Here is a 27,815-nt window from a genome sequence, read left to right as displayed (position 1 = left end):
AAACAGAACACGGACATACACTATGTGATCAAAAGTGTCCGGACAACTGGCTCAAAATGACTTACACGTTCATGGCTCCCTCCATCGGTAACACTGGAATTCAATATGCCGTTGGCCCACCCTTAGCCTTGATGACATTTTCCATGCTAGCAGGCATATGTTCAATCAGGTGCTGGAAGGTTTCTTGGGGAATAGCAGTCCATTCTTCATGGATTGCTGCACTGAGGAGAGGCATCAATGTCAGTCAGTGAGGCCTGGCACGAATTCAGTGTTCAAAAACATTCCAAAGGAGTTCTATAGGATACAGGTCAGGACTCTGTGCAGGCCAATCCATTACAGGAATGTTATTGTCGTGTAACCACTCCACCAGAGGCCGTGCATTATGAACAAGTGCTTGAGCATGTTGAAAGATTCAATTGCCAACCCCGAATTGCTCTTCAACAGTGGGATGCCAGAAGGTGCTTAAAACATCAATGTAGGCCTGTGCTGTGATATTGCCATGCAAAACAACAAGGGGGGCAAGCCACCTCCATGAAAAACACGACCACTCCATAACACCACCACCTCCGAATTTTACTGTTGGCACTACACACACTGGCAGATGAGGTTCACAGGGCATTCGCCATACCATACCCACAGCCTGCCATCAGTTCGCCACATTGTGCACTGTGATTTGTCACTCCACACAATGTTTTTCCACTGTTCAATTGTCCAATGTTTACATTCCTTACACCACTGAGACGTCGTTTGGCATTTACCAGTGTGACGTGTGGCTTATGAGCAGTCGCTTGACCATGAAATCCAAGTTTTCCCTCCTCCCGCCTAACTGTCGCAGCACTTGCAGTGGATCCTGATGCAGTTTGGAATTCCTGTGTGTTGGTCTGGATAGATGTCCAGTGGCAGAATTAGTTTTGTTTTCAGATGATACAGGTGTTCCGTCATAACATCAAGTGCCAGCACATCATCCTGAACAAAACAGCAGAGAAGGCTTTGAGATGATGTCAGCCAATAAATAGTACCCTGACTAGGACCACACCATGACAAGAGTAGCATCTACACGAAGAGAATAAAAGCAACACGCCACCTAGCCATGGCCCCACTAAAAGAGCCGCACTAGAAGATGAGCCGTCATCCAACGATTTAGCCGTGACTTGTGATCTTTATTAATTGCTTGCATGGAAATTGTAAATATTGAAGGATATTCATTATTTGCATGTTGCCAATTGCTTGTGACCTCTCTTTGTAAAAAGGCAAAGTTAAGTATAGTAAATTTAATTCACTGTAATAAACTCCATTATTAAGATCTGCTTGAACGTTGTTAGCTATCCGAGAAAACAGCTTCCTAGGCACCCTATATTAGCCTACTGGGAAGGATCCCACACTGGCAACGAGTTATGAGAAGAATCCAGTGCCTGGTGGCCACGGAATTTTCTTGTGTGTTTTTCTGGTGCCTAATTCTCTCTTGTCTTTATTCTGCAGGGGTGTTTACTTGCTTTAACAATCTCTTATACTGTTTTTGCTAATCAGAGTTTTCAGTTGGGCATTGCAGAAATTTTCTTTGCTTTTGTACTTATTTTTTTTCTTGCTTGCCTTGTCTGTTTCTTGCATTTGTCTCTTCCAAAATGCCCACCCCACCTATCCCACGCCCTGCTCAGGTGCCACAGCTGCCAGTGTTAGATGCAACACAGCTAATGCAGATGTTTCAGTTCCAGACTCAACAATTATCTACCCTGCTCAACACGGTGCAGCAGCTACTGGCCAATGCTGTGCTCCTGACAGAACAAGCACCATTTACAGCAACACCTCCACCTATACCGTCTTTCCATCAGTTTTGTGAACAAGAGAAGGAGTTGCTTGAGTGGTTGCAACAATTTGTAGCCCAAATAACGTACTAGGTACTGTGAAACTTCCCTATCTATTATCCATGGTAGGAAGAGCAGTGTTCCGATTAACTCACGAGTTCTTCCCCAATGCCAATCTGAGTGAGCTTTCACATAAATGGGTTGTAGATTCGCTAACTAACTATTATGACCAACAAGTGAATGTGGTACTGGCTAGGTATCAATTCTTTAATTGCAAAAAATGGACAGAAAAAACTTATCACAAGTGGGTAACAGATTTGCAGGGTATGACGATGAAATGCAAATTCAAATGTGACTGTGGAGCTCTATATTCAGATTTTATGTTGCGTGATGCAATCGTGTACAATGTACCTGATGTCATACTCAGAGAGCAGATTTTGATAGAGTCCGATACATCATTTCAGCAGATAGAGCAAATACTAGATCCGTACGATTCAAGTGTCCTGTCGGCCAATAAATTTGAGCAGCTGGCAAATTTGTCGGGTTGAGTCCCTTTTTTGCGAGCCGCCTATTAGCAGCAGCTTGCGCTCGCCACACCACATAAACACCTCTCCACGCCACGTAAGCAGCTCACTAAACAGGCGAACTGAATTACGTCTTGCCCTTGGTGTTATTCACGGAACAAACGTCAAGACTACCTGTCTCGATGAGCTCAGTGTAATACTTGTGGCAGGAAAGGACATGTACAATCTGTATGTTTGCAATGGAATAAACATACGAATTCGCCCCACTCACAAAAATCTGGTCACAAGGCCCATGTCATTAACGCAGTATATTCAAAGTCTGAAACAAGCATTAGCAACACTAGAAAGCATGCAGTTTCTTCAGTGATATGCCAGTCTGACAAACTTTTTGTTCACTTACTCCTTTGTGGGAAATTTCAGTTCAACACAGGTGCCTCTGTCACATTGCTAAATCGTCATACATATGAACTTTACGGCTTCCCATGCCTGTCTAAAATTGGCACGCAACTGACAGCTTATAATGAACACGAGATTCCCATTCTTAGAAAATGTACTTTGCCTGCCATGTACTGATCGCATGTGCACATAGTGACTTTTATGGTGCCACTATTACGTGATTGTGTGAACATATTTGGTCTTTTGACATAAAAGTTTTCTGGGTACGCTACCGCATGATATCGTATAAAACTAGTGCTGGAAAAAAAGCCAACATTTCGGCCATGGTCGGAGCAGCCTTTTTCTGGGTCTACTGGTGCATTCTAGCTATGCAGTGTTCCTTATGTTTTGTTATTACTGTGTACTGCGCATGCCATTATGTCAAAATTTTAAAAAGATAGTTCATTTCATTGGTTACTTAAGGAAGGAGGAGAGGGAACTTTATTTTAATAGGTTATTGCAGTGGAGGGAGAGCGTAACCTCTATTGTCTATTGGCTCTTGTGTTATGTGCCATGATTGGTGGTCACCGGCAAATGAGAAGTTGGATCCTGTTTACCAAATGCTGAACGTTGGCCGCAAGTGCTCGCGCCTCTTGTTGAGAGTGTGGTCTGTTGGGCTCTGATTGCTGGCAGAAAAAAAAAAAAAGTTCCCTCTCCTTCTTCCTTAAGTAACCAATGAAATGAACTATCTTTTTAAAATTATGACATAATGCCATGCGCAGTGAACAGTAATAACAAAACATAAGGGACACTGGATTGCTAGAATGCACCAGTAGACCCAGACATAGGCCACTGCAACTGTGGCCGAAATGTTGGCTTTTCTCCAGCAGTAGTTTTATACAATATGATACCGAGAAAACTTTTATGTCGACTGACTCTGGCCGCATGAAGTCTACGCAATTATATTTGGTCTTGATTCATTTGATTTGTTTGGCTTTAACATTCAGGACAATGCGTTGTCAGTGTCTGCATTCCATGCAAAAAAACAGTGGAGCCAGCTTGCTAAAAGAATTCCTGGAACTCTTTTCTGAACGTTCAGGCAAGGCTAACAATTTTGTTGCACATATTACTGTGAAAGACAATGCTCAGCCAAAATTTTGCCAGGCCAGAATTGTTCCAATTGTATTACGGGACAAAGTCACTGTTCAACTTTAAGAATTGCAAGATAGCAGAGCTATTGTGCCAATACAAGCTAGTCAAAGGTCAAGTCCACTGGTTTTGCTCTCTAAAACTTCAGGTCGCATTTGCCTCTTTGTTGACTTTATGTCTACAGTCAACACACAAACTGTGATCCGTTGCCACACCAGAGTATCTCAGGGACAGATTAGGTGCTGGTCGCTACCTTTCAAAAATTATTTGCGTGACACGTATCTTCAAATACTGTACGACGAAGAATCTCAAAAAGCATGTGTAGTGAATACTCTTTAGGGCTTGTTTAAATATTTGCATTTGCCTTTTGGCAGTGCTTCTGCAGCCGCTATTTTCAAATGGTATTTGGAACAGCTGACTGCGCAAATACACCTGAAGCACACCTTGCAAATGTGCTTGCTTTGTTTCGTGTGTTATCTGATGTAGGACTAAAGTATAGACTGGACAGGTGTGATTTTTTTAAACTCAAGTTGCAGTATCTTGGTCATGTCATAAACAGTCAAGATGGACATCCTCTTCAGTCACATTTGTTAGCCATAAGAGATTTGCCAGTTCCTCGCAATGTCACGGAATTCCAGTCAGTTTTAGGGAAAATAAACTATTATATTCAGTTCATACTGAATGCTGCACAAATGGTAGCTCCATTGCATCGCTTGTGTTGCATGAATGTCCCCTTTGTTTGGGAAGATGGGTACCAAGTAGCTATTCAAAAACTTAAAGTTGCATTGCTCAGTGATTGTTGCTTAGTTCACTTTGATCCTGACAAAAAAGTTGTATTGCAAGTTGACACTTCCTCTTACGGAAGTGGTGCAGTACTTTCACACAGAATTGGTGATAAAGACAAGCCTACTGCTTCCACATCTCAAATGTTGCCCAAAGCTCAGTGTAATTATTCACAAATTGAGAAAGAGGCTTTGGCTATCGTGTATGGTGTCACCAAATTCAACCACTATTTGTATGGCAGAAAATTCTACTTAGTAACGGATCACAAGCCTTTGCAGTCCTTGTTTCATCTGAAGAGACCGGTTCCTGTACGAACCGGCCAAAAATTGCAAAGATGGGCTTTGTTGGTGTCTCAATACCAATACAAGATTGTGTATCGCCCGCGGCTCAACATGGTAATGTGGACGCACTTTTACATTTTCTGATTGGACCTGATGTAGACTTTGACCTTTCTACTGCATCTTGTTGTCACATCGATGCTCAGGATTCCGAACTGCTTCACTCTTTTCCACTGAACTATAGGAAAATTGCACAGGCCACGGAAGCTGATCCAGATTTGAAAATTTTGCTAAAGTACATTCGCAAGTCTTGGCCTCGTTCCTTGCATGGCATAGAGAACTCTGTAGCGCACTGATACTTTGCACGTCGGCATAGCCTCGCTACACAGAAAGGTGTGATTCTTGATCAAAATGACAGTGGATAATCACGTGTGTTGACTTTAAAGCTTTGCAAAAAGAAGTGTTGCAGTTACTTCACCAAGGACAGTGGGGGATTGTTCATACAAAACAGTTAGCACATCGACACTGTATTTAGCAGAGTATGGACACCCAACTAGAACAGATGCTGTCGCAGTGTCACCCATGTGTGGAAAATCAGTCCGCACCATCACAAAAATTCTCTGTTTGGCCTAGGCCACAATCATCATGGCAACGTGTGCACATAGACTTTGCAGGACACACATAGCACAGTTCAGGTATTGTCCTCTATTTTTGCCTCGAGGTTTACCTGAAGTGATAGTGTCAGACAACGGCCCTCAGTTCACATCAAATGAATTCTGTGAACGCAATGGCATACAGCGTCTAACTAGTGCATCGTTCCATCCACAGTCAAATGGGGAAGTGGAACGTTTCATCAGAACCTTCAAGCAGCAGATGGCCAAACTTCACTCCGCACGCACCAGTGATCAAGCACTGAAACTGTTTCTCGCCTCCTATTGTTCGCACCGATGATATGGACCATCGCCAGCAGAATTGTTTCAAGGCCGCAGCCATCGAACAATGCTCCACCCTCTTCAGAATCCGACACCGAAGGAAGGCCACACGTATCGCTTTGCGCTGCATGATACTGTCTTTTACAGGGTTTTTAGCGGCAGCAGGCGATGGGTGCAAGGCAAGATCATCTGTCGACTTGGTGCTTGCATGTATCTCATTACAGGTCCAGACAGGATGCAGCACTGACAGCAGTGCTGACATCAAAATCAACTTCACCACTGTCATGTGCACAATGATCCTTCTATGTCTCTTCTCCCAGATTCACAGATCCCGAGGACAGCATGGCCACAGCAGCTGCCAGAGGGTGTCATCACAACACTGTGGCATAACTCCATCTAGAAAGAGCCTTCGCCTCCTCTTGTCCTACTGATAGAGCTGGACCCACCCGCACCGCAGCCACTGACGCCTTCCCTATCTGGTTATTGGCCTCTGGAGGTGGACGCATACCCTTCTGGTCATTTTACAGGGGACGTATCCGCCAGAGTGAAGGCCAGATGGCAGGGTATGACCGGAAACTTGACGTCCCCTGCAGCCACAGCTTCTGGTCTAGCTCAGCGTCCACCCTTCAGCCTCCCATGCCGCCGTCGCACTCCCTACACAACAACGGTCCATCGACTTGAGAGGGAGGAATGTTGTGGTTTGACATTAATCACCGGTATGTCGGCCTGAATGAAACAGCAGAGAAGGCTGTGAGACAATGTCAGCAATAGTACGCTGACTAGGATCACACCACAAGTGCAGCATCTACATGAAGAGAATAAAAGTGATACATTGCCTAGCCATGGCCACACTAGAAGAGCCACGCTAGAAGAGCCGCACTAGAAGGCGAGCCATGATCTTACGATTTCGACATGACTTGTGATCTTTATTAATTGCTTGCACGGAAACTGTATAAATCGAACGACATTGATTATTTGCATATTGCCAATTGCTTACAACCTCTCTTTGTAAAAAGGCAAAGTTAAGTATTGTCAATTTAATTTACTGCAATACACTCCATTAATAAGATTTGCTTGAATGTTGTCTATCTATCTGAGAAAACAGCTTCCTAGGCACCCTATAATAGACGAGGGGGCAGATCCCACAACAGGCACTGTTGTTAAACTGACCAAGGAAGCATCAACAGAGAAAATAGTAAAAGATATTTTTGTGAAAGTCTGACACGAATGGGCTAGCTTTAAACTTTGAAAGAACACAACACACAGTTTTGTACTGTCAAAAATATCCCACCTCAACAAGAAATAACTGACATCTTTATTATCTGGACTAAGGCCCAAGACAACCTATCTTCATTCCTTCACAACCTCAACATCTTTTTGCCCATCCGTTTCAACTGGTCATCCTTGACCCAGTGTGCCACCTTCCTTCACGTTGACCTCTTTCTCTCTGACATCTCCACTCACTCCTCTATCTACATTAAACCCACTGAGTGCCAACAGTACCTGCACTTCAACAGCTGCCATCCCTTCCTCACCAAAAAACCCCTCCAATACAATCTGGCCACACGGGGTGGCATATCTGCAGTGACAAGAACTCCCTTGCCCAATATTCTGGAGGTCATACAATGGCCTTCACAGACAGGCATTATCCCTCACATCTAGTCTGCAGACAGATTTCCTATGCTATATCCCAACACACCCCAATCCTCCCACCAACTCCAAAACCTGCTACAAAGCACCCCATTCATCATTCAGTACCATCTTGGACCAGAACAACTGAACTACATCATTCATCAGAGCTTTGATTATCTATCACCGTGTCCTGGAATAAGGGACATCCTGCTCCAGACCCGTCACATGCCTTCTGAAGTGGTGTTCCACTGTCCATTCAACCTCCACAACATTCTCATCCATTTGTATGTCACTCCCAATCCCCAGGCTCTTGCAACAGTGATCATATCCCTGTGGAAGACCCAAGTGCAAGACCTACCCAATCCACAAACCCAGTATTTCCTATTCCAGTCCTGTCACAGGCTTGTCCTATTGCGTCAGAGGCTGAGACACCTGTGAAAGCAGTCATCTGATATGACAGCTCTGCTGCAATCACTCCACAACTTTTTATACTGGTATGAATTCCAACCAGCTGTTTACCAGGATGAATGGTCACTGCCAAACCAAGACCAAGAGCAACATGGACCATCCTGTGGTACAACATGCAGCTGAACATGAAGTGCTTGATTTTAATGGCTACTTCACGATCTGGTCCATCCGGTTCTTCCCCTCCACTGCCCCCTTTTCTGAACTGCACAGATGGGAGTTATCCTTACAATACATCTCCACTCCCAGAATGATCCTGGCCTCAACCAGTGATAAGCTACCGCACCACACCCTCCCCTCAACAGTTTCTGCCTCCTCTTTCCTACAACCTCCTCCCAATTCACATCCCCTCACATTCATTGTATTCATTCTCCATTAATTTTCCTCTTTCTATTCTTCTCATTTTCTGCTGTCCCCTACCCTGCCCTCCATTCCCCCACCCAGCATCAGAACGCTGTCTGAGCCCTGTCCTGTGGCTTTCTACAGTAGTGCCTGAATGCTCCACCAAACAGTGCTCTTCTCTTCCCCCACCTGCGCTCTGCTTGTTGTAACAGTGATTGTCCGCAATGCAACAGTTGCAGTCTGGCTAAAGCAGCCAGAGATAGTGGTCATGTGTGCTTGAGGTGTGCCTGCTTGTGTGAATGTGCATGTGGTTTTTAATTTTTTTTCCTGAAGAAAGCTTTGGTCAAAAGCTTTGAGGGTAATAGGCTTTTCATTGTGAGTGTTTGCAAGTTGATGTGTCATCTTTACAGTGAGTAGCACTCTATTCTTTTCATTATCGTGATTATGAAACTACCCACAGACGTAAAATGTGACTGACAGTTTCAAATGTAGTTTAAGAGCTTTCTCCTTAACAACTCTTTGTATACTATAGAGGAATTTTTGAATAGAGATAATTAGTCATCTTAAAAGATCTATAAATGGGCAGCATGCAGCAATATATGCCAGTAAAGAATGTTTTTTAATTTTTTATACGTTTGTAGATAAGTGTTCTGTGTTTAATCTGTTGACATGTTCCACATCATAATGTTCCTCATGAATTTGATCCATGGAATAAGTAACTAACTACTCAACTAACTAATCATAGGTAAAGCAGATGAAAGGCTCTGGTTAATTGATAGGGTACTGGCAAAATAGAATCAGTCTACAAAGGAACAAGACAGAAATAACTGTATGGCGTTGCTGGCAAGAGACCCCAATGGGGTATATTGAACCACTTAACACATATCACATTGTTCTCAATGCTGGAAAGAATGCATTGTCCACAACATTAAAGGCACAACACGTTAGTGATAAATGCCACATTAATAATATTATAGGCATCACTCCCCATTCAACTGTTAGCTCTCATGAGTAACAGTAATCATCCAGCAGGTAAGAGAAGGCACATTTCTGCGAGTCTGAGTCATGACAATCCGATACATAACTAAAACAACCAAGCTAGTCAGCTGAACATGAGATGTCACAGTTAGTGCTTTGTGTTCCCAAAGCTATATGACTGGTAACAGTCCAATCAGTGACAAAGGGATACTTCCCATTCTTGGAGATTCTTTGTTGCTAATAACACAGATGATGATCCTACTTACGATTTGTCTAATTCAGTTAAGAACGTTCCTTTCATTTTCTATGTTGTGTACAAAAATTTAGTTAGTATAATGTATGTGAGAAAATTAAAAAATAATATAATATGTTTTTATCAATATTTTTTTTGCTGTTACATTACACAGACTTTCTTATTTGTGCATAATTTATGTTTTTCAGAATGAACTGTGGTGGGTGAGAATCTGATGCCAGCTGCTGCTTGGACCTCAGAAACTGTGAGGCATTTGCAAGCAGCAATTGGCAGAGGGCGAAAACAGGCATGAGCCAGGACAGTGGAGGATAATGACAACTGGAACAAAGGGGATGATTTCCAAAATGCCATTACAATTTATAATGGTGCACATGGAAATATATAAATGGAAATGAACTAGAAGTGTGACAGCAACCTGGTAGGTTCTTTTACTATTTTACTGTTAAAGCACCCCTCCTCATGAGTGTTTCTACTTTTGTCAGGGGAGGATGGCCACACACAAAAGTAGATCTTTCAGAGGTGAGGGCGATACATACTTCCTCTTGAGCTGTCCTATTCACACGAAAATGAGTACTGTACAAGTGGGACAAAATGAAAGCACTCACCCAACACAAAGTGTGATGTGAGCTGTGCCAAGAGGCACGTGGCGTATAGGTGTGTCATGAAAAGAACCTCTGGGATATCAGGCAACCTGCCTGTGTAATTAGCCTTACACCAGTGAAGCGCTCCACTGCTGGGACTGATATATATTCCTATACTCATGGGAACAAATTGGATAAACCAGTAAAAGAAAACTGAGGGATTTGGTGTTCAAGTTACCTCGAACACCCACGCATCGGGCACTGAGCCAGTGGAAGATGTTTCCATAACTGGATCAGGGGAGATTCCAGTCCCCGGAGTGAAAGAAGTTACTGAGAAGCTGGACCAAATCAAGATTAAAGCCTTGTCTGGGACAGTGAGACGGAAACTTCTTAGAGAACACATAGAAAAGCAAGTAATGGAATGGCTTCCTAACCTAAGAACAAGTGGATGAAACTAAAAACTCTTGAACTTAAGACCCTCATGAAAAAAAAATGTCTCAAAGTGAAGGGAATAAAGAGACTTCTTCTACTTCTGCGACAGGTAGCAAGAAAACAAGGGAGGAATCTGTTATTCCCAGTTCATATGCGAAAAACCGAGGTAGGAAACAGAGATTCAGACCTACAGCATAGCAATCTCAGTTTTTAGGGTGACAGATATCTAACAAGGCTGCCCTCCTGTTAACATCACTTTGTGGCAGGAGGGCTCGGTCAAGACGACTGTCTCTGAAAAAAAATGGAGAGGATGCAATTCAAAGACTCAAAATTGGAGTCTATCTGGATAATGATGCTCTGATATTTGTCTGTGAGGGAATGAGGACAGTGGATTGGTTGGAGGAGATGCTGCCCAAGATCACTTTGTGGGGCACTGGTCAAGACAGCAAAACTATTCAGGATCATAAGTACATTAGTCTGGGTATCAAAACTACTTACAGATGTTCCACCAGAGACCTTTTGAGGGAAAGACGGGGTTCAAAACCAGCAAGTCTCAACAGAAGACTGGTCGATAATTAACCATAAGGTTGGAACTGATGGCGAAACCATTGTTGTGGGAGTTGGAGAGAAAACCCTGTAGGCAATGTGAGGGCAATACCTAAAATTTAATTTATGGTTCTTGCAGGTGAATGTCATGGTGATTAAATATATTAAAGGTGACAATGGCTTTAAGTGTTTCAGATAAACCTGCAGCACAGTAAGCGGCCAGTCACTGCCTTGAGTCACCTTCTGGGAAGGCAAGCGACACTGAACACCATAGGTTTTATATCGATAAATAGATAATGGAGAGCAAAGGCAGGATTGAGCGACACATAGTTCACGGGCAAGGTGACTTGAAAAGGTGAGTAAGATTTATGCCAAAAGAATGGTTGGGACAGCCAAGCCATGTGCAGTTGTGCAATTGCTTCTAGGAAATTCCACATCATAAAATAACTGGCTGAATGCTGACGATGATGATGATGATTAGTGTTGTAGGGCGCACAACAGGCTGAATGCTAGCTGGCAGCACGCTAGACATGGACGGTTTCTGAGTATATCTAACACAAAAGATGTTTTATGACTAGTTCTGCAATCCTGGGCTTGAACAGAAGGTAGATTAAACTCATGGTAGGTCTAACGACTAGATGTGGAACTTCAGGAAACATCTGCACATGATGAGTATAAAAAATATCTCTAAGTGCGGGCTGTGTGGTATGGGGGTGAAACCACACTTTTTTAATCATCCAACGTGAAGCACTGGAGACCAAAAGGCACAAAATATTTGGTATGGGGGTGAAACCGCACGTTTTTAATCATTCAACGTGAAGCACTGGAGACCAAAAGGCACAAAATATTTGGGTCATTAATTCCTGAAGAAATTGTGGCTAACAGAGATCTAGTAAAGGGACTCCTACTACTATTTAACAACACTGGTTGGCTTTTCCAGAATGACAGCGAGTTACACCAAACAATAAACACAGTTATGATAAAGGTAACAGGGAGCAATGACCACTGTCGTTTTGTCTTCTTGGTTAAATCAAATCAAATAATGAGCTGATTCATCAAATGAAAGAGCAGACGAAACTGTACAGTAGAAAGCAAATACATAGAAACAACTCATGTACAACTGCTGCCAAATAGCAGACTAGTGGCATGGAAAACTGTCACTCTGGACTACATTCGAAAAATTATTGCAATCATTTAGCATTTGAGTGTTAGTGAACAACCATCAATTGCTGATCACTAGAGCACAAATACAGCAGTTTCCTGCAGTCCTTTCCTGAACATAAACTGGTCTCTACTAATACAGGGTGGTTATAATTAAACTTTCACTACTTATGAGGGCCTCAGTGAAAAATGAGTGATCATAGGACAATGAAGCTTTTTGAAAATATTTGGAAAAATATGCAGAAGAGAAATAATGAATAAACTACTGAAAGAAACATATTTTAATTTGGACTGGCATTTATTTGGCAACAAATATGCAACTAGTTTTTTATGATTTATTCAAACATGAACATGTTTTCGAGCCACAGCAGGCTCATCTTCAGACAGAGGTTTACAGAAACATTATCTTGTGGACCAAGTGTAGCTATATGCAGTGCTAGTGTTGGTGGCGGAAATTACAGAAATTTAGTAATTGGTGACGAAACATTTATGAATCCGAAAGTTTTTTCATGTTTTGGGTACTTACAATGCACTGCCTTGTGGTATTCACATCAGATTGCTTCTTAAAACATTCATTATTTTGTTATTTACACAATAAACACAGTATGTAACTTCACTTGGTTTTACACTGGCTCACAGGATGTAAACATTTGATGTTTTTACAAAGAATACCGATATGACAGATTCTGCACTTTTACTACATAACAGTCTTTGGCAAGAGATGCATTGTATTATGATACAAATATTACTAGAACAGGTTTTACATTTCAGAAAGTGTTGACTGCTGCATACAAAAGGTAAACTGCTAAAGATGAATATTTAATACATAATTTAAAACTTTTTTGTAAGTTACAGAATACCGTAGTTGTTACACACCAAGAAGAAAGGACAGGGTCTGCAGTGTTGCCAGTTCCAACTAATAGTTGTAGTATGCACATAAAGAGCTTTGCACTTGAAGAAAGAGTGTATATTGCAAATTATGTCTCTCACTTGGTTATCTAGAATTTATCACTTACCATGATCTTCAGTGATGACAATTTGCAACAAATGGAATAAAAATTTCCTAAATAACTTGCTACGGTCACATTTAATGCTCACAACAGCTACAAAATTTACAACATGTGCTCAGAATACTACTGAACATTCTCTGGCTGTCAGAGAAGATGTGACATAGGTGCACATAAGCATAAACTAGACCACCAATGTTCATGTCCCCAACTACAGAAACTGCTCTACTGCTGCCTGAAACATCTCAGCTGGGATGTTGGACCATGGGATGCTCAGCTGTCAACTTGTGCGCTGTTTGAGCGTCACACATTGTGTCCAGCATTCTTAGCCATGACAACAATAACTTCTTCAACAATCTGTGGCGCAACTGGCTGTTGGCCTCTCGCAGAAACAATTTTCAAATCACCAGTTAATTTGAACTTCTGAATAATGTTCCACAACCCCAGTATAGAGAGACTACTGCTCCTCCATATTCCTTTAATGTGTCAATACTCGTGAAGAGCAGTTATCACTATGCTGTTGTTGTGATAAAACGGCTTTAACTCTTGAGCGGGCATGCCTACGCACAAAACGTGCCAACCAAAAATAACATTGTTTTTCGCTGTTCCATTGTTGTTTCACAAGTGCAAACTCATAGCAGTTCCTTCATAATTGCTTCAGCTAACACAGCAATAAATTGTGTTGTCAAATGTCCAAACAGGCAGCAGTAATATAAAATAAACAGGGAGCTAGGTACGGTAAAAAGTTATGATACTGGCAGGAAAATGACCCAGATTATGAGCTAGCAGCATACTCCCACAATGAGATGATTAGTAATTGAATAAGTGCTTGGTTGTGATGCGATAGAGCTGTGCTGTCTAATGCTTAACGTTGGTCATTACTGAGGAGAAACACATGTCCCTAGCAACAGAGTGATATACTGAAAGTTTCTTTCATTATTGTTTATGAAACAGTGCTTCAGTTCATATTTTGTAAGTTTATTTTATCATTATTTAATTAAACTAAGATTAAACTGGATTTTCCTAATATATTTTTACCTTACAAGAACATAGAAACAGTTATTCTTTACAACTGCAAGAAGTATGTCACACGCCTGCTTCTATTATGAAAAATGGCACGCCTGCTTGACGGTTAAGAGTAAGGACCTGTTCACCTTATCCAGACAACACTGACTGTCTGCTACTATAATGCACACTGATGCTTGTGTTTCAACCCTACGTCGCTATACCAGTACCAGTGGCCTATGACAAGTCACAACACTAACAATACTAACAAACAAATCCTGCAGCATACAGTCTGAACATTGTTCCTATAAAGTTGGGTACCCATACAGTAAACAGTTTTCTGTCTACTAACTCAAGTAGCAAAAACTTAATTATTACCATCCTGTACTCTCCAGTTTCCACTTGAATGGTAAAAATCAAATGAAAGCTATAAGTGAGCCAGAGTGTGATCCATTATTCAAAGCATGGCCAGTATATGACAAGGTATATCATCAGTGCAAGAATGACCCCAACCTAAATGTCATGTCACAACTGATGGAAGGATGTGACCACTTTGAGGATTCCTTAGTTTCAACAATATATGCCACAAGAATGATACCGATACAGAATAAAGCTATACATACTTTCAGGAGCACAGTCACGCTATATTTGGAATTTCTAAGTCTTCTGCAGTTGGAGCAATGCTGTAACGAATGTAGTCATAAAACTGCAAGACAATTTAGCAGGTAAGGGTCACATCGTGCACATTGGTTGGTATTATAACAGCTCTTGAAGTAAAATGCAGTGGCATTATCAAAAAGAATAGTAGAGGAATGCCATCTGCTATGTCTGCTATATATCTCCAACATCTCCAACAAAATGAATTGATTTTTCACCATAACGGAAACATTTTAGTCTTATGGTGAAAATAAAAGACAGAGGTTTGCATGATAAGCACAAAGCACAGAGGAGACATGCTTTCCCACACTGAAGGAAGCAAAAAATCAAATTAGCAGCAGTCCTCAATTACAATAAAAACAAGCTTGGTTTGATCTCAGTGACCTAAAAATGTCATAAGGAATATTTGACTATTGAACTGTGATGAAAGCTCTGCGGAGAAAGCTTTCCTTCTATCTACTTCTCGTGGCTGTTTCAAATGTGTGTACATTATATACATAGGTAAGGAAGAAAAACATTTGCATGAGCCAATTCATTATTTGTTTGCAAATATCTGTCAATGACATGTAGTACAGACACTCAACCTTCCATGAGTAATACTAATATTTTAAGGCTGTTACAAACAGGAATGAAAAAAACACAGCTAATGTAGTGTGTGCTCAGAAAGAGGCAAGGAGGAGGAAGAGTAACAAAAGGGAAAGATACATTGTTTCAGCATGGTGTGTATAAAATGGTGTCTTGTGTGCAATATGTTTCCAGCCCTATCACATAAAAAGAAACTATTTGAAATATAAAGTCATTCTCATAACATGTTGTTCTTTTCCACTGTACACAGAGACAAAAGGTTTAATAGAAGAATAATATAATTCACATCTACTGAGAAAGTAACTCACTTCAAAATTGTACCAGAGAGTCAAATTATAATAAAAGTGTCTGGCACTGGATGAAGGAGATGGAGATAACTGGCTGGCACATGGTGTGTAGTTTAAAATAAGTTATTGGCACTCAAAATGCTCCTTGCACAATAGCCACTTTCCTCAACAGGCATAAGAGTTATGCTGTAATTGTATTTCTAGAATGTAGGTGATAGTAATGTATGTGTGTATACACTACAGTCACGAATGTGTTGCATGATGAGAGAAAGGGGCGACTGAAACCTTGTGCTGGCACATACCTTACTCTTCTTTTATGGCACAAAGGGTAATAACAAGTTTAATGTCATCATCTGATGGAAGACTCACTATCAGCAGAATCACATACTCCTATTCCTCGATAGACAGCAGAGAGGTTTGGAGTTTTCTCCAGAACATTACCACCTAGTCTGGTGATCAGAACCATGCACCATCACCTGTCCTCTACTAGTATGAAAATGCTTGTGGTAAAAACTTCTTTAACCACCAGAATTCAAATCAGCTATCTCTGAGATGGGCACAATTGCAAATACAGAAGTTAGAGACCTCAGCTATGGAGCCAGGTTTCCATAAAGGAGCTTTTTTGGAATACACTTATGACACCTATCTTAGAATCTTGATATGGTATTTGGAACTAATACCAAAATTGACTAATGTGGGCCATTCAAAATATACAAAGAAAGGTAGCATGAATTGTTACAGATCTTTTGGGCTACAGAGATTGGTCACACTAATTATAGCATGCGCAGAGGCGTTTTAAGCAGTCATTCTTCCTGTGCTACATGAGCAACTGGGATGAGAAGAAAGGCAAATATGTGTTACAGTGGGAAGTAGCCTCTGCAATGCACTTCACAGTAATTACTTAGATGTAAGTAATTGACCAAAGACTATTTTAATAGCAAGTGCAGTAAGTGTTATAAATAACAGATTCTGCTGTCAGTGCACAATTCAACTTTGATACCAGTCAGCTGTGGAATTGACAATTTTTGTCCCAGCAACCAATTTTGTAATGATGAACTAGCTGTGTATATTGGCATATGCTTCATTTTATGATTTCCAAAAACCATTACCATAAGGATTGATCCAAGACTTAATTAAAGAGAAAAAAGATGGGCAGTTTTCTAAAGTGGGTTACTCAAACAAAATACTGATCAGATTATTCAGATTTTCTAAATAATGAACAAGAGCTCTGAATTTGTTTTCCAGAATTCTGTACAGCAATATATGAATTTAGATGCTAATACAACAAATGGTGGAATGAGAGAAAAAAATAATCTTATAGATACCCAGAATGGAATTGTCAATACAAATGCCATTTTAAAAATCTGGGTTGCTGATGTAATTAAAACAACCATTGAAACACAGAAGCTGTAGATGCACATGTGCACAGTTATTTTGGTACTCAAATAGCAAAACTTGTTGACTACTTTTCAAATCTCATCTCTTAATTTATCAGCATCACCTGATTTATTTCAACTGCATTCCACTAATCTTGTTTTACTTTTATTGATATTCGCTTTATAATCTCATTTCATGACACTATCTATTCCATTCAACTGCTTTTGCAAGTCCTTTGGCGTCTCTGGCAGAATTACAATATCATTGGCACAACTCAAAAGTTTTTATTCCTTCTGCTTGAACTTTGAGTCCCTTTCCTCATTTCTCCTTGGTTTCCTTTACTACTTGCTGAATGTACAGATTCAACAACATCAGGGAGAGGCTACAACACTGTCTCACTTCCTTCTCAACAGCTACTTCCCTTCATGCCCTTTGACTCTTCTTACTGCAGTCAGGCATCTGTATAAATTGTAGATAACTTTTCACTCCCTGTGTTTTACCTCCATTACTTTCAGAAATCCAAACAGTATATTCCATTGAGAGTGTCAAAAGATTTTACTAAAGATACAAATGCTACAAACTTACATTTGACTTTCAAAAATTTTTCTTCTAAGGTAAGTTACAGGGCCAATTTGGCCTTGTGTGTTCCTACACTTCTCCAGAATGCAAACTAGTCTTCTCTCACATCAATTTCTACAGTTTTTCATTTATTCTGTAAATAATTTGTGTCAATATTTCACAGTCTTGGCTCATTAAACCGATGTTTTACTTATATTCACACTTGCTAGCACCTGCCTGCTATGGAATAGGAATTTTACATTCTTCTTGAAGAATACAGGTATTTAAACTGTCTCATACATCTTATATACAAGGGGGAACAGTTTTATCATGGCTGGCTCTCCCAAGGTTCACTATAATTTGATGGGTACGTTATCTATTCCAGGGGACTAATTTTAAGTTAGGACTTTCAGAGTTATGTCAAACTGTTCTAGAAGGATAATATCTATCTCTTCTTCATTTACTTTTTCTCCTAGTGTACTATTGTCCTCAAGTCTCTTTCTCTTACACAGATCTTCTACATATTTCTTCCATCTTTCAGGCTTTCCTTCTTTGTTTAGTATGGGTTTGCCATTGATATTCATGCAGGTACTTCTCTTTTCTCCAAAACTTTCCTAAGTGCTGTATCAATCTTTCTCACAGTCACTGACGCTTCTACAGCCTTTCATTTCTTTTCTAGCCAATGCTGTTTTGTCAGTTTGCACGTCCACTTGGTGTCTTTATACCCCTTTGCCTGCTTCATTTGCTGCACTTTTCATTTCTCCCTTTATCAGTTAGGTTCATATCTCATAAGGATTTTTGCTGGGACTTGTATTTTTTCTTACTGATCCTCTACTGCCTTAATTATTTCATCTCTCAAGACTATCCCTTTATCTCCCTTACCTCTGTTTCAGTTAATACTTGGCTAATGCTCCCTTTGACACTCTCAGCAACCTCTGTTTCTGTCAACTTATTCAGGCACCATCTCCTTAATTTCCTACCTTTATGCTATTTCTTCTGGTTTAATTTGCAGTTCATAACCAATAAATTACGGTCAGGGTCCACATCCACCCCTGGAAATGTTTTTCAGTTTAAAGTCTTTGATTCAAAATCTCTTTTTCATCATTCTGTAACCTGCTCATTCTGTAAACTGAAGGGACTGGATAAAAATATTGAAACACCAAAAGCACAACACCATGCCTAATATGGTGTAGGAAACCCATTGTAATTCAAAACAGCTTCCAGTCATCTCAGGAAGGATAAATATGGGTCCTGTATGTTTTTCAAGGGAAACGTATATCATTCTTCTGCAAAACTGTGGCACTTTCGAGTAACGATGATGGAGGTGACTAGCTATCACACACCTTTCTCTATAAAGTAGATCACAAAAACTAAATAATATTGAGATCTGGTGATTGTGGTGGCTAGGGGAGATGCCACATTTCATTCTTGTGCTCACAAAATCAGTCACGGATGATGTAAGCTGTGTGAACAGGGACCCTGTTGTCTTGGAACACACCATCACCATTGGAGAATAAACATTATGCCATGTGATGAGTCTGGTCAGGCAAAATGGTCACACACTGCTACCTTGCAGAGTGACCCTTGGGCTTAGGGATTGTCACAATATGGTGCCCAAATCATCACTAAACCCACACCACATTTCACTCTTGGAATATAAACTTGATCAAAAGCTGGAATCAGTGTAAAATAAAACTCATCCAACTGAACAACTTTCCCTTAATGCAGCATAGTCCAGGTTTTATGGCTTCAGCACCACATTTTCCTGTGTTTGGGCATTTGTATCATTGATGAGTGGTTTTGGAATTCCATTTCACCCTGCAGTTCCTTGCTTAAGAAGCTCCCTTCCTGTTGTTTTGGTGTTAACAGTGTTCACATGTATGACATTCAGTTCTGCAGAGACTTTTGCAGCTGTTGTTCCTTTAATTTTTGTCTCAATCCTCTTCAATGACCATCTGTCATGATCGCTCAACACTCACTCTTGGATGCACTGTGAATTAGTGGCTGATGTGGTATAAATCTTTGATACATCACTTTCTGAAGCACCAAGCATTTCGACTCTCTTTGTTATGGAAGTATCCAACATGTGAACAGTAAAAATTTGCCCATGTCTGAATTCACTTGACCCTGACAAAATGCACTCTCAGCTACCCGAAACACTGTTCTGACCATGACTGACACTTGCAACATAATGAGGACATTGCACAGGTGCCACTCATGGTCAAATACAACAGAACAACCAGTAGGCTTGGCTAGCACCTCATTTATGTTCAACTATGTATTTCTCATGGTATTTCCACATTTTTATCCAATCCCTGTAACTGAAACTGTACAATGTATCCATGTCTCCATCCAGTATACAACCTCCTTTCATGGTTTTTAAGCCTAGTGTTAGCAATAATTATATGCCTATTAGTTCCACAGGCGATGAAAATATTGAAACAACATATGATGAGATAAAAGAAACTATTCAAACAGTTAAGGAAGACTAAAATTTAATTGTGACGGGAATTAGAATTCAATAGTAGGAGAAAGACAAGAATGTAAAATAGTTGGAGAACTAGATCTGACTAAATATTTGTGTCAGATCTTGACAAGAGATCAAAGTGGTGCAGAGATTGGCATACTGGTTTAAATGTAAAACTGTGCAAAACAAAATGGTATCCTAGAACTACAACATCCATGAGTCACATCTGAAATCTGTCAGTGGTAATAAAAACACCTGGAGGGGAGGGGGCAACAGGGGGAACTTGCCTCATCCTGGAATCTACAGTACAGAATTATTACTCATATATTGAGTGAATAACCAACAATTCTCTGGGATATTACAAGTTTTTTGTTTCACCAATAAAATTTAGTTCTAATGGCGTGATATGCCTTGAAACTGAGCAACTCATTTATATAAACAATAGCAGTTTTGGAGCTTTGCCCTAATAAGTGGTGCATTGAAAAGTATCTTTGTTTGACCATCAACTGCATGTTGGAATTAGCTGGAATATTAATGGCAAATACTGATGTGTGTGACAAAATACCAGACGTGATTAGCAGTTTAGAATGAAAACTACAGATTAAATCACGAACAGTTTTGGGTACATCTGGACCCTATTCTGTGAGCCACGATATTAAAAGTGGATAAACAGACTGAACAAAGGCTGGAATGCGAATTACTGATAGCTGAAAAAGCCCACATAAAAAGCCATTTTTTTGTGGTGAGGACGCACTATCAGTTAACGAAGTATTAACACTAATTAGATCTCTGTCTAGAATCTCAAAGAACAGTTACAAATATGTTACTCCATTTGATATCTTTGGGTATCAGTTGATGAACAATGTGAAACTGGAGTTTCTCTCGGCATATAAAATATTCAAAATTTATGGGAATGCGGCTGGGTGATATCTCTGACAACAACTGATATTTCGACAATGGACACACCATCATTTACAAGGCACAAAAGCAATGAGAGAGTGTTGTTCAGGAAATTAAAAGTCTTCGTATGTGAGGCATATGCCAAAAGACAAACACACACACACACACCATAAACGTTACTGCCACCACACAACTAAAGGCAACCAGTGTCAGAAGCTGTCAATGGTGAATATTAATTAGCAGTGGGTGAGGTAGCATTAACTCCGTCCTTCTGTTGTTTCTGCTGTTTCTGAATGCCAAGCAGAATTTCTTCATCTACATCTACGTGATTACTCTGCTATTCTCAATAAAGTCCCTGGGAGAGGGTTCAATGAACCACCTTCAAGTTGTCTCTCTACCGTTCCACTCTTGACTAGCACGCGGGAAAAACGAGCACTTAAATTTCTCTGTGCGAACCCTGATTTCTCTTATTTTATCGTGATGATCATTTCTCCCTATTTAGGTGGGTGCCAAAAGAATGTTTTCGCAATCAGAGGAGAAAACTGGTGATTGAAATTTCATGACTTCTCATGACAACCACAATGAAAAAGCCGTTGTTTTAATGATTGCCACTCCAATTCATGTATCATGTCTGTGACACTATCTCCCCTATTTCGCAATAATACAAAACGAGCTGCCCTTCTTCGTACTTTTTCGATGTCATCCGTCAGTCCCACCAGATGCGGATCCCACACCGCACAGCAATACTACAGGATAGGGCGGACAAGCGTGGTGTCAGCAGTCTCTTTAGTAGACCTGTTGCACCTTCTAAGTGTTTTGCCAATGAATCACAGTCTTTGATTTGCTCTACCCACAATATTATCTATGTGATCATTCCAATTTAGGTTATTTGTAATTGTAATCCCTAAGTATTTAGTTGAATTTACAGCCTTCAGATTTGTGTGACTTACTGTGTAATCGAAATTTAGCTGATTTCTTTTAGGACTCATGTGAATAACTTCACACTTTTCCTTATTCAGGGTCAATTACCACTTTTTGCACCATACAGATATCTTATCTAAATCATTTTGCAAGTTGTTTTGATCATCCGATGACTTTACAAGACGGTAAATGACAGCATCATCTGCAAACAATCTAAGACGGCTACTCAGATTGTCTCCTATGTTGTTAATATAGATCAGGAACAGTATAGGGCCTAGAACACTTTCTTGGGGAACGCCGGATATCACTTCTGTTTTACTCGATGACTTTCTGTCTATTACTACAAACTGTGACCTTTCTGACAGGAAATCTCTAATCCAGTCGCACAACTGAGGCGATACTCTGTAGGCATGCAGTTTGGTTAGAAGACGTTTGCGAGGAACGGCATCGAAAGCCTTCTGGAAATCTGAAAATATGAAATCAATTTGACATCCCCTGTCAATAACACTTATTACTTCACGAGTATAAAGAGCTAGTTGTGTTTCACAATAATGATATTTTCTGAAACGGTGCTGACTATGTGTCAATAAATAGGTTTCATCGAGGTACTTCATAATGTTCGAATACAGTATATGTTCCAAAACGCTACTGCAAATCGACGTTAGTGATATGGGCCTGTAATTGAGCGGATTACTCCTACTTCCCTTTTTGGGTATTGGTGTGACTTGAGCAATTTTCCAGACTTTAGGTACGGATCTTTCTGTGAGCGAGTGGTTGTACATAACTGCTAAATATGGACCTATTTTATCAGCATACCCTGAGGGGGACCTGACTGGTATACAATCTGGACCAGAGGCCTTGCCTTTATTAAGTGATTTAAGCTGCTTCATTACTCCGAGGATATCTACTTCTATGTTTCTCATCTTGGCAGTTGTTCTTGATTGGAATTCAGGAATATTTACTTCATCTTCTTTGGTAAAGGAGTTTTGGAAAACCGTATTTATTAACTCTGCTTTAATGGCACTGTCATCAGTGACTTCACCATTGTTATCGCGCAGTGAAGGTATTGATTGCATCTTGCCACTGGTGCGCTTTATGTATGACCAGAATCTCTTTGGGTTTTCTGCCAGATTTCGAGACAGAATTTCATTGTGGAAATTATTAAAAGCATCTCACATTGAAGTACACACCATATTCTGAACTTCTGTAAAACTTTGTCAATCTTGGGGATTTTACGATCTTTTAAATTTGGCATGCTTTTTTCATTTCTTCTGCAACAACGATCTGACCCGTTTTGTGTACCATGGGGGATCAGTACCATCACTTATTAATTTATGTGGTATATATATCTCAATTGCTGTCGATACTATCTCTTTGAAAACATTCCACAACTTTTCTACACTTACAAGATCAGATCGGAAGGAGTGAAGACTGTCTCTTAAAAAGATATTAAGAGCATTTTTATCAGCTTTTTTAAATAGATATACTTTGCATTTCTTTTGGATGGTTGTAGGTGTTACGGTATTCAGCCTAGCAGCAACTGCCTTGTGGTCACTAAACCTTGTATTCATCACAATTCTCACTATTTGTCCAGGATTATTTGATGCTGAAAGGTCAAGTATGCTTTCGCAACCATTTACGCTGTGAGTGGGCTCATGAACTAAGTGTTCAAAATAATTTTCTGAGAAGGCATTCAGTACAATTTCAGATGATGTTTTATGCCTGCCCCGTCTTTAAACGTATAATTTTTCCAGCATATCGAGGGTAGAGTCACCACCGACTATAATTGTATGAGCTGGGTACTTATTTGAAATGAGACTGAAGTTTTCTTTGAACTGTTCAGCAACTATATCTTCTGAGTTGGGGGGTCGGTAAAACGATCCAATTAATAGTTTAGTCCGATTGTCAGGTATAACCTCTACCCATATTATTTCACATGAACTATCTACTTCAATTTCGCTACAAGGCAAACTACCTCTGACAGCAATAAATACTCAACCACCAACTGTATTTAATCTATCCTTTCTGAACACTGTTACATCATTTGAAAAAATTTCAGCTGAACTTATTTCCAGCTTTTGAACTTATTTCCGGCTTCTGCCAGCTCTCTGTACCTACAACTATCTGAGCTTCAGTGTTTTCTGTTAGGGCTTGGAGCTCTGGTTCTTTCCCAACACAACTATGACAATTTACAACTACAATACCAATCGTTTCTACAACTACCTTACTGTGTTTTACCTGCCCACTTTTAGACAGACGTCCCTTCTGTGGTTCCCTGAGACCCTCTAACCTAAAAAACCACACAGTCCCTTCCACACAGCCCCCACTACCCGTGTAGCCGCCTCCTGTGTGTAGTGGACTCCGGACCTATTAAATGGAACCCGGAAACCCACCAACCGATGGTGCAAGTTAAGAAATCTGCAGCCTACACGGTCACAGAACCGCCTGAGCCTCTGATTCAGACCCTCCACTCAGCTCTGCACCAAAGGACCACAGTTTGTTCTATCGGCGATGATGCAGATGGTAAGCTCCGCCTTAAACTCGGAAGCAAGACTGGCAGTCTTTACGATTTCCGCTAGCCGCCCGAAACCAGACAGAATATGCTCCGAACCAAAGTGACACACGTCATTGGTACCGACATGAGCCAGCACCTGCAGTTGGCTGCACCCTGTACTCTTCACGGCATCTGGAAGCACCCTTTCAACATCCGGAATGACTCCCCCCGAAATGCACATGGAGTGCACACTGGCTTCCTTCCCCTCCTTGGCAGCCATGTTCCTAAGGGACCCCATTATGCACCTAACTTTGGAGCTCCTAACTACCAGCAAACCCACCCTCTGCGAATGCCCAGACCTTGCAGACCAAGAAGCTTCCTCTGTAACAGGGTGGACGACTGCATCCAGCTCAGAGACATTGTCAGCCACAGATAACACCCAAAACCTGTTTGTCAAACGAACTGGGGAGGCCCTACAATTGGCCCCTCGGGAAGTTTTTCGCTGCCTGCCAGACTTTGGAATGGTCTCCCGCTCGACCACGGGTGAGGGATCAACCACAATGCAGGCAGTACCCAGGGTGGCCACAGCAGTGGACCATTCGGAGGACACGTGGAACGTGGTCGATGTCCCTTGCATCCCTGCATTCGATCCCCCAAGTGACGCCACTTGGCAGCAGCCTCAAGCTGTGTGAAGGAAGCCAAAGCAGCCTGGAGCTATGAGCGATGGGTCGCCAACTCAGCTTGCATCTGTACACAACAATCACAGTTCCTATCCATTACTGCAGTCGCTTAAGCAAATATCTCATCTCTATTCATAGGGTCAGTTGCTAATTAAATCTCATTAGCTTTCTTAATGACACAGTCCCAATAGGTGGGTCTTCAGACCAGAATCTTCATTTTGTCATATTCCTTAGGATGACTGGTGCCAAGACCAAGTTCTGTAGTAGCAGATTCACTTGGCTCTTGGAAGCATGTGTGGCAGTTACATGCTATATAATGGTCCTGATGATCTGATCAATGTATGACATTTCACAACTACAATGGATACAGCAGATGACTGTCTTGCACAAACTCAATATCATCCTTTACAGACCCTAATCTTATAAAGTGTATGAAAAACATGTTTCACTTTTTTTTTCCTTCCAAAATGCTGCTAGAAATGCTACCTGCAAGGCAGAAAGGTTATGGACTTTGATGTCACCTCATTATTTTCATCTCTCACCTGTTTCACAATTTGTCAATGGCACAATGCTCATCTGATCTGTCTTTCACTGCAGCCATTCTGGCATAAGGTGACTTCGATTAGGACTAACTCAGCTAACGAGCTTTCAGTCTGGGATGATGTGGGCTCTTTGAACCAAGGTATTAAGTTGGATGGTGATAACTATTGCCCTGAAGATAAAAATCAGTGTGAGTTGGCTTCCTATGAACAGCATGTTCCAACACACTATCAACTTTTATCCTAACCACTACATTATCACTACAATTTTGTAGCAAGCATTTGAGTGGATTGAAACCAGAACTTCCAAACACCATTTAAATTCTTACTTCCAAGAGGTCAGACAAGATGAAAAAACACATACGCTTCAAAGCTGGTGACTCCAGGGCATGTTACACAAAATCATCCCTAAACAGACTGGCAATACTAGCTGACAAAGGACTCTCCATGGTAACTCCATCTGCCTGGTCATAGAACTGGTTATTGCATAAATAATAGTGCCACTACTGTTTACAGTGTGTGTGTATCAATGTTTTAAATTACATTAAACCATTAAAGCCAGAACTTTCAACAAAAATCAATATTCAAGTAGATGGGTTATGAGTTATCATATTCACAATGGAAGAATGTGTGGAACTACTGCAGTAAGTTTTTAAAGCTCTCAGGCAAATTAGAGTAACAGCAAACCTCAGGTATCAAAATCTATGTGTATCAAACTAAAATTTCTCCAAATAATATACTAAAAAGCAATTAAAGTAATATATGGAACTGTGCAGTATGCTTTAGCTCTTTAAAGTGACAAAAGAATAGCAATACAATAGATAATCATACAAAAAGTGGAGTTGAAGTACTCCTTGATGATTCTTCAAAGCAGTTATTTTCAACTCTTAAATATGCCATCATAACAAACAAAAATAACGATTGAAAACTTGTAAGGAGGGACATTGTTCTGTCACTTTCTCTCATTACCACTAGAGACAGTTGTAGCAATTGAATCATAAGCTTAATTTTGTTTATCATTAGAAAAATTGAAAAACATGAAACATACGAGAAAAGGGCAGAATCCAGCCCTCCGGCGCCTCTTTTGTCACCTGGGACATCTCCTACATCCAGCGACTCAATTTCTTGAGGAGTAACTGGTTCCAGTGACTTCACCATGGCTGGCTTGTTGTGCAACATCTCCAGCACTATGTCTTTTCCTGCTACACACAGCCGCCCTCCTGCAGTAAAATGTTATATTAATACCACTCGTAAACCTTTAGAATAAATTAACTAACACAATGCATAGAAAACTGAAGCAGCTGATTTATAAAAGATTAAATAATGCCACTGTGGGTTCTGGAAATTGACCATTATCTGGAGAAACAAAGAAACATCTGAAGTAAAAGATGGGAGTAATCAGCTCCTTTACAATCTGTCCCTTCAGAAACAGGAGTGTGTTGCTTAACTTCATGTGAAGTAATTTGTTCTTAAGCTGTTAATAAAATGATGAGCCAGAGCTCATGCCCCCCCCCCCCCCCCCCCAACTGGTTTCTCTCTCTCTCTCTCTCTCTCTCTCTCTCTCTCTCTCTCTCTCACACACACACACACACACACACACACACACACACACACACACACACACACACACAAACATATGCACACACCACCACAGAACTACACATTCAGAAATTCTGCTGTGCAGTAGAAGAAGTAGACAAGTAGATAGAATTTCAATTTATGTTTGAAAGTAAATGTAATATGTATTAGATACTTCAGATAACTTGGACTTTTAATGCTGAATCCTTACTATTTTCTATGTTTCACTAAGGTAAAATGATAGATAGCTTCTATTACTATATTTATGAATATCACTGTTATTTTCAAACTGCGACCGTTATTGACAACAAATGATAAGGCAATAAACGTAATGTGAATCTGAATTGTTGTGCCTGCCCATGATTCAACATTTCCACTATATGGTGAGTAGCAACCTATCCTTTTCATAATATTGTCCTCATTCCACCTTGGATTTTGCATTGCTTGATTTTACCCCTACTAGACATTTGTGTGCAGTTAAAACTTTCCACCTCTATGAAGAGTTGCCTCAGAATATGATTTTATGA

General features: G+C 40.5%; 1 protein-coding gene across 1 annotated transcript in view; it reads right to left on the bottom strand.

Moving 5' to 3' along the window:
• Positions 1–27,815, bottom strand: part of LOC124775806 (general transcription factor 3C polypeptide 1) — a 354,943-nt gene that overhangs the window by 136,767 nt on the left and 190,361 nt on the right. Inside the window, 1 exon segment of the mRNA XM_047250637.1 lies at positions 26,759–26,930. Coding sequence (XP_047106593.1) covers positions 26,759–26,930 — 172 coding nt within the window.

This window comes from Schistocerca piceifrons, chromosome 2 (genome assembly GCF_021461385.2).
Source record: "Schistocerca piceifrons isolate TAMUIC-IGC-003096 chromosome 2, iqSchPice1.1, whole genome shotgun sequence".
Taxonomy (NCBI): Eukaryota; Metazoa; Arthropoda; class Insecta; order Orthoptera; family Acrididae; genus Schistocerca; species Schistocerca piceifrons.
This window is presented reverse-complemented; position numbering and strand designations above follow the sequence as displayed.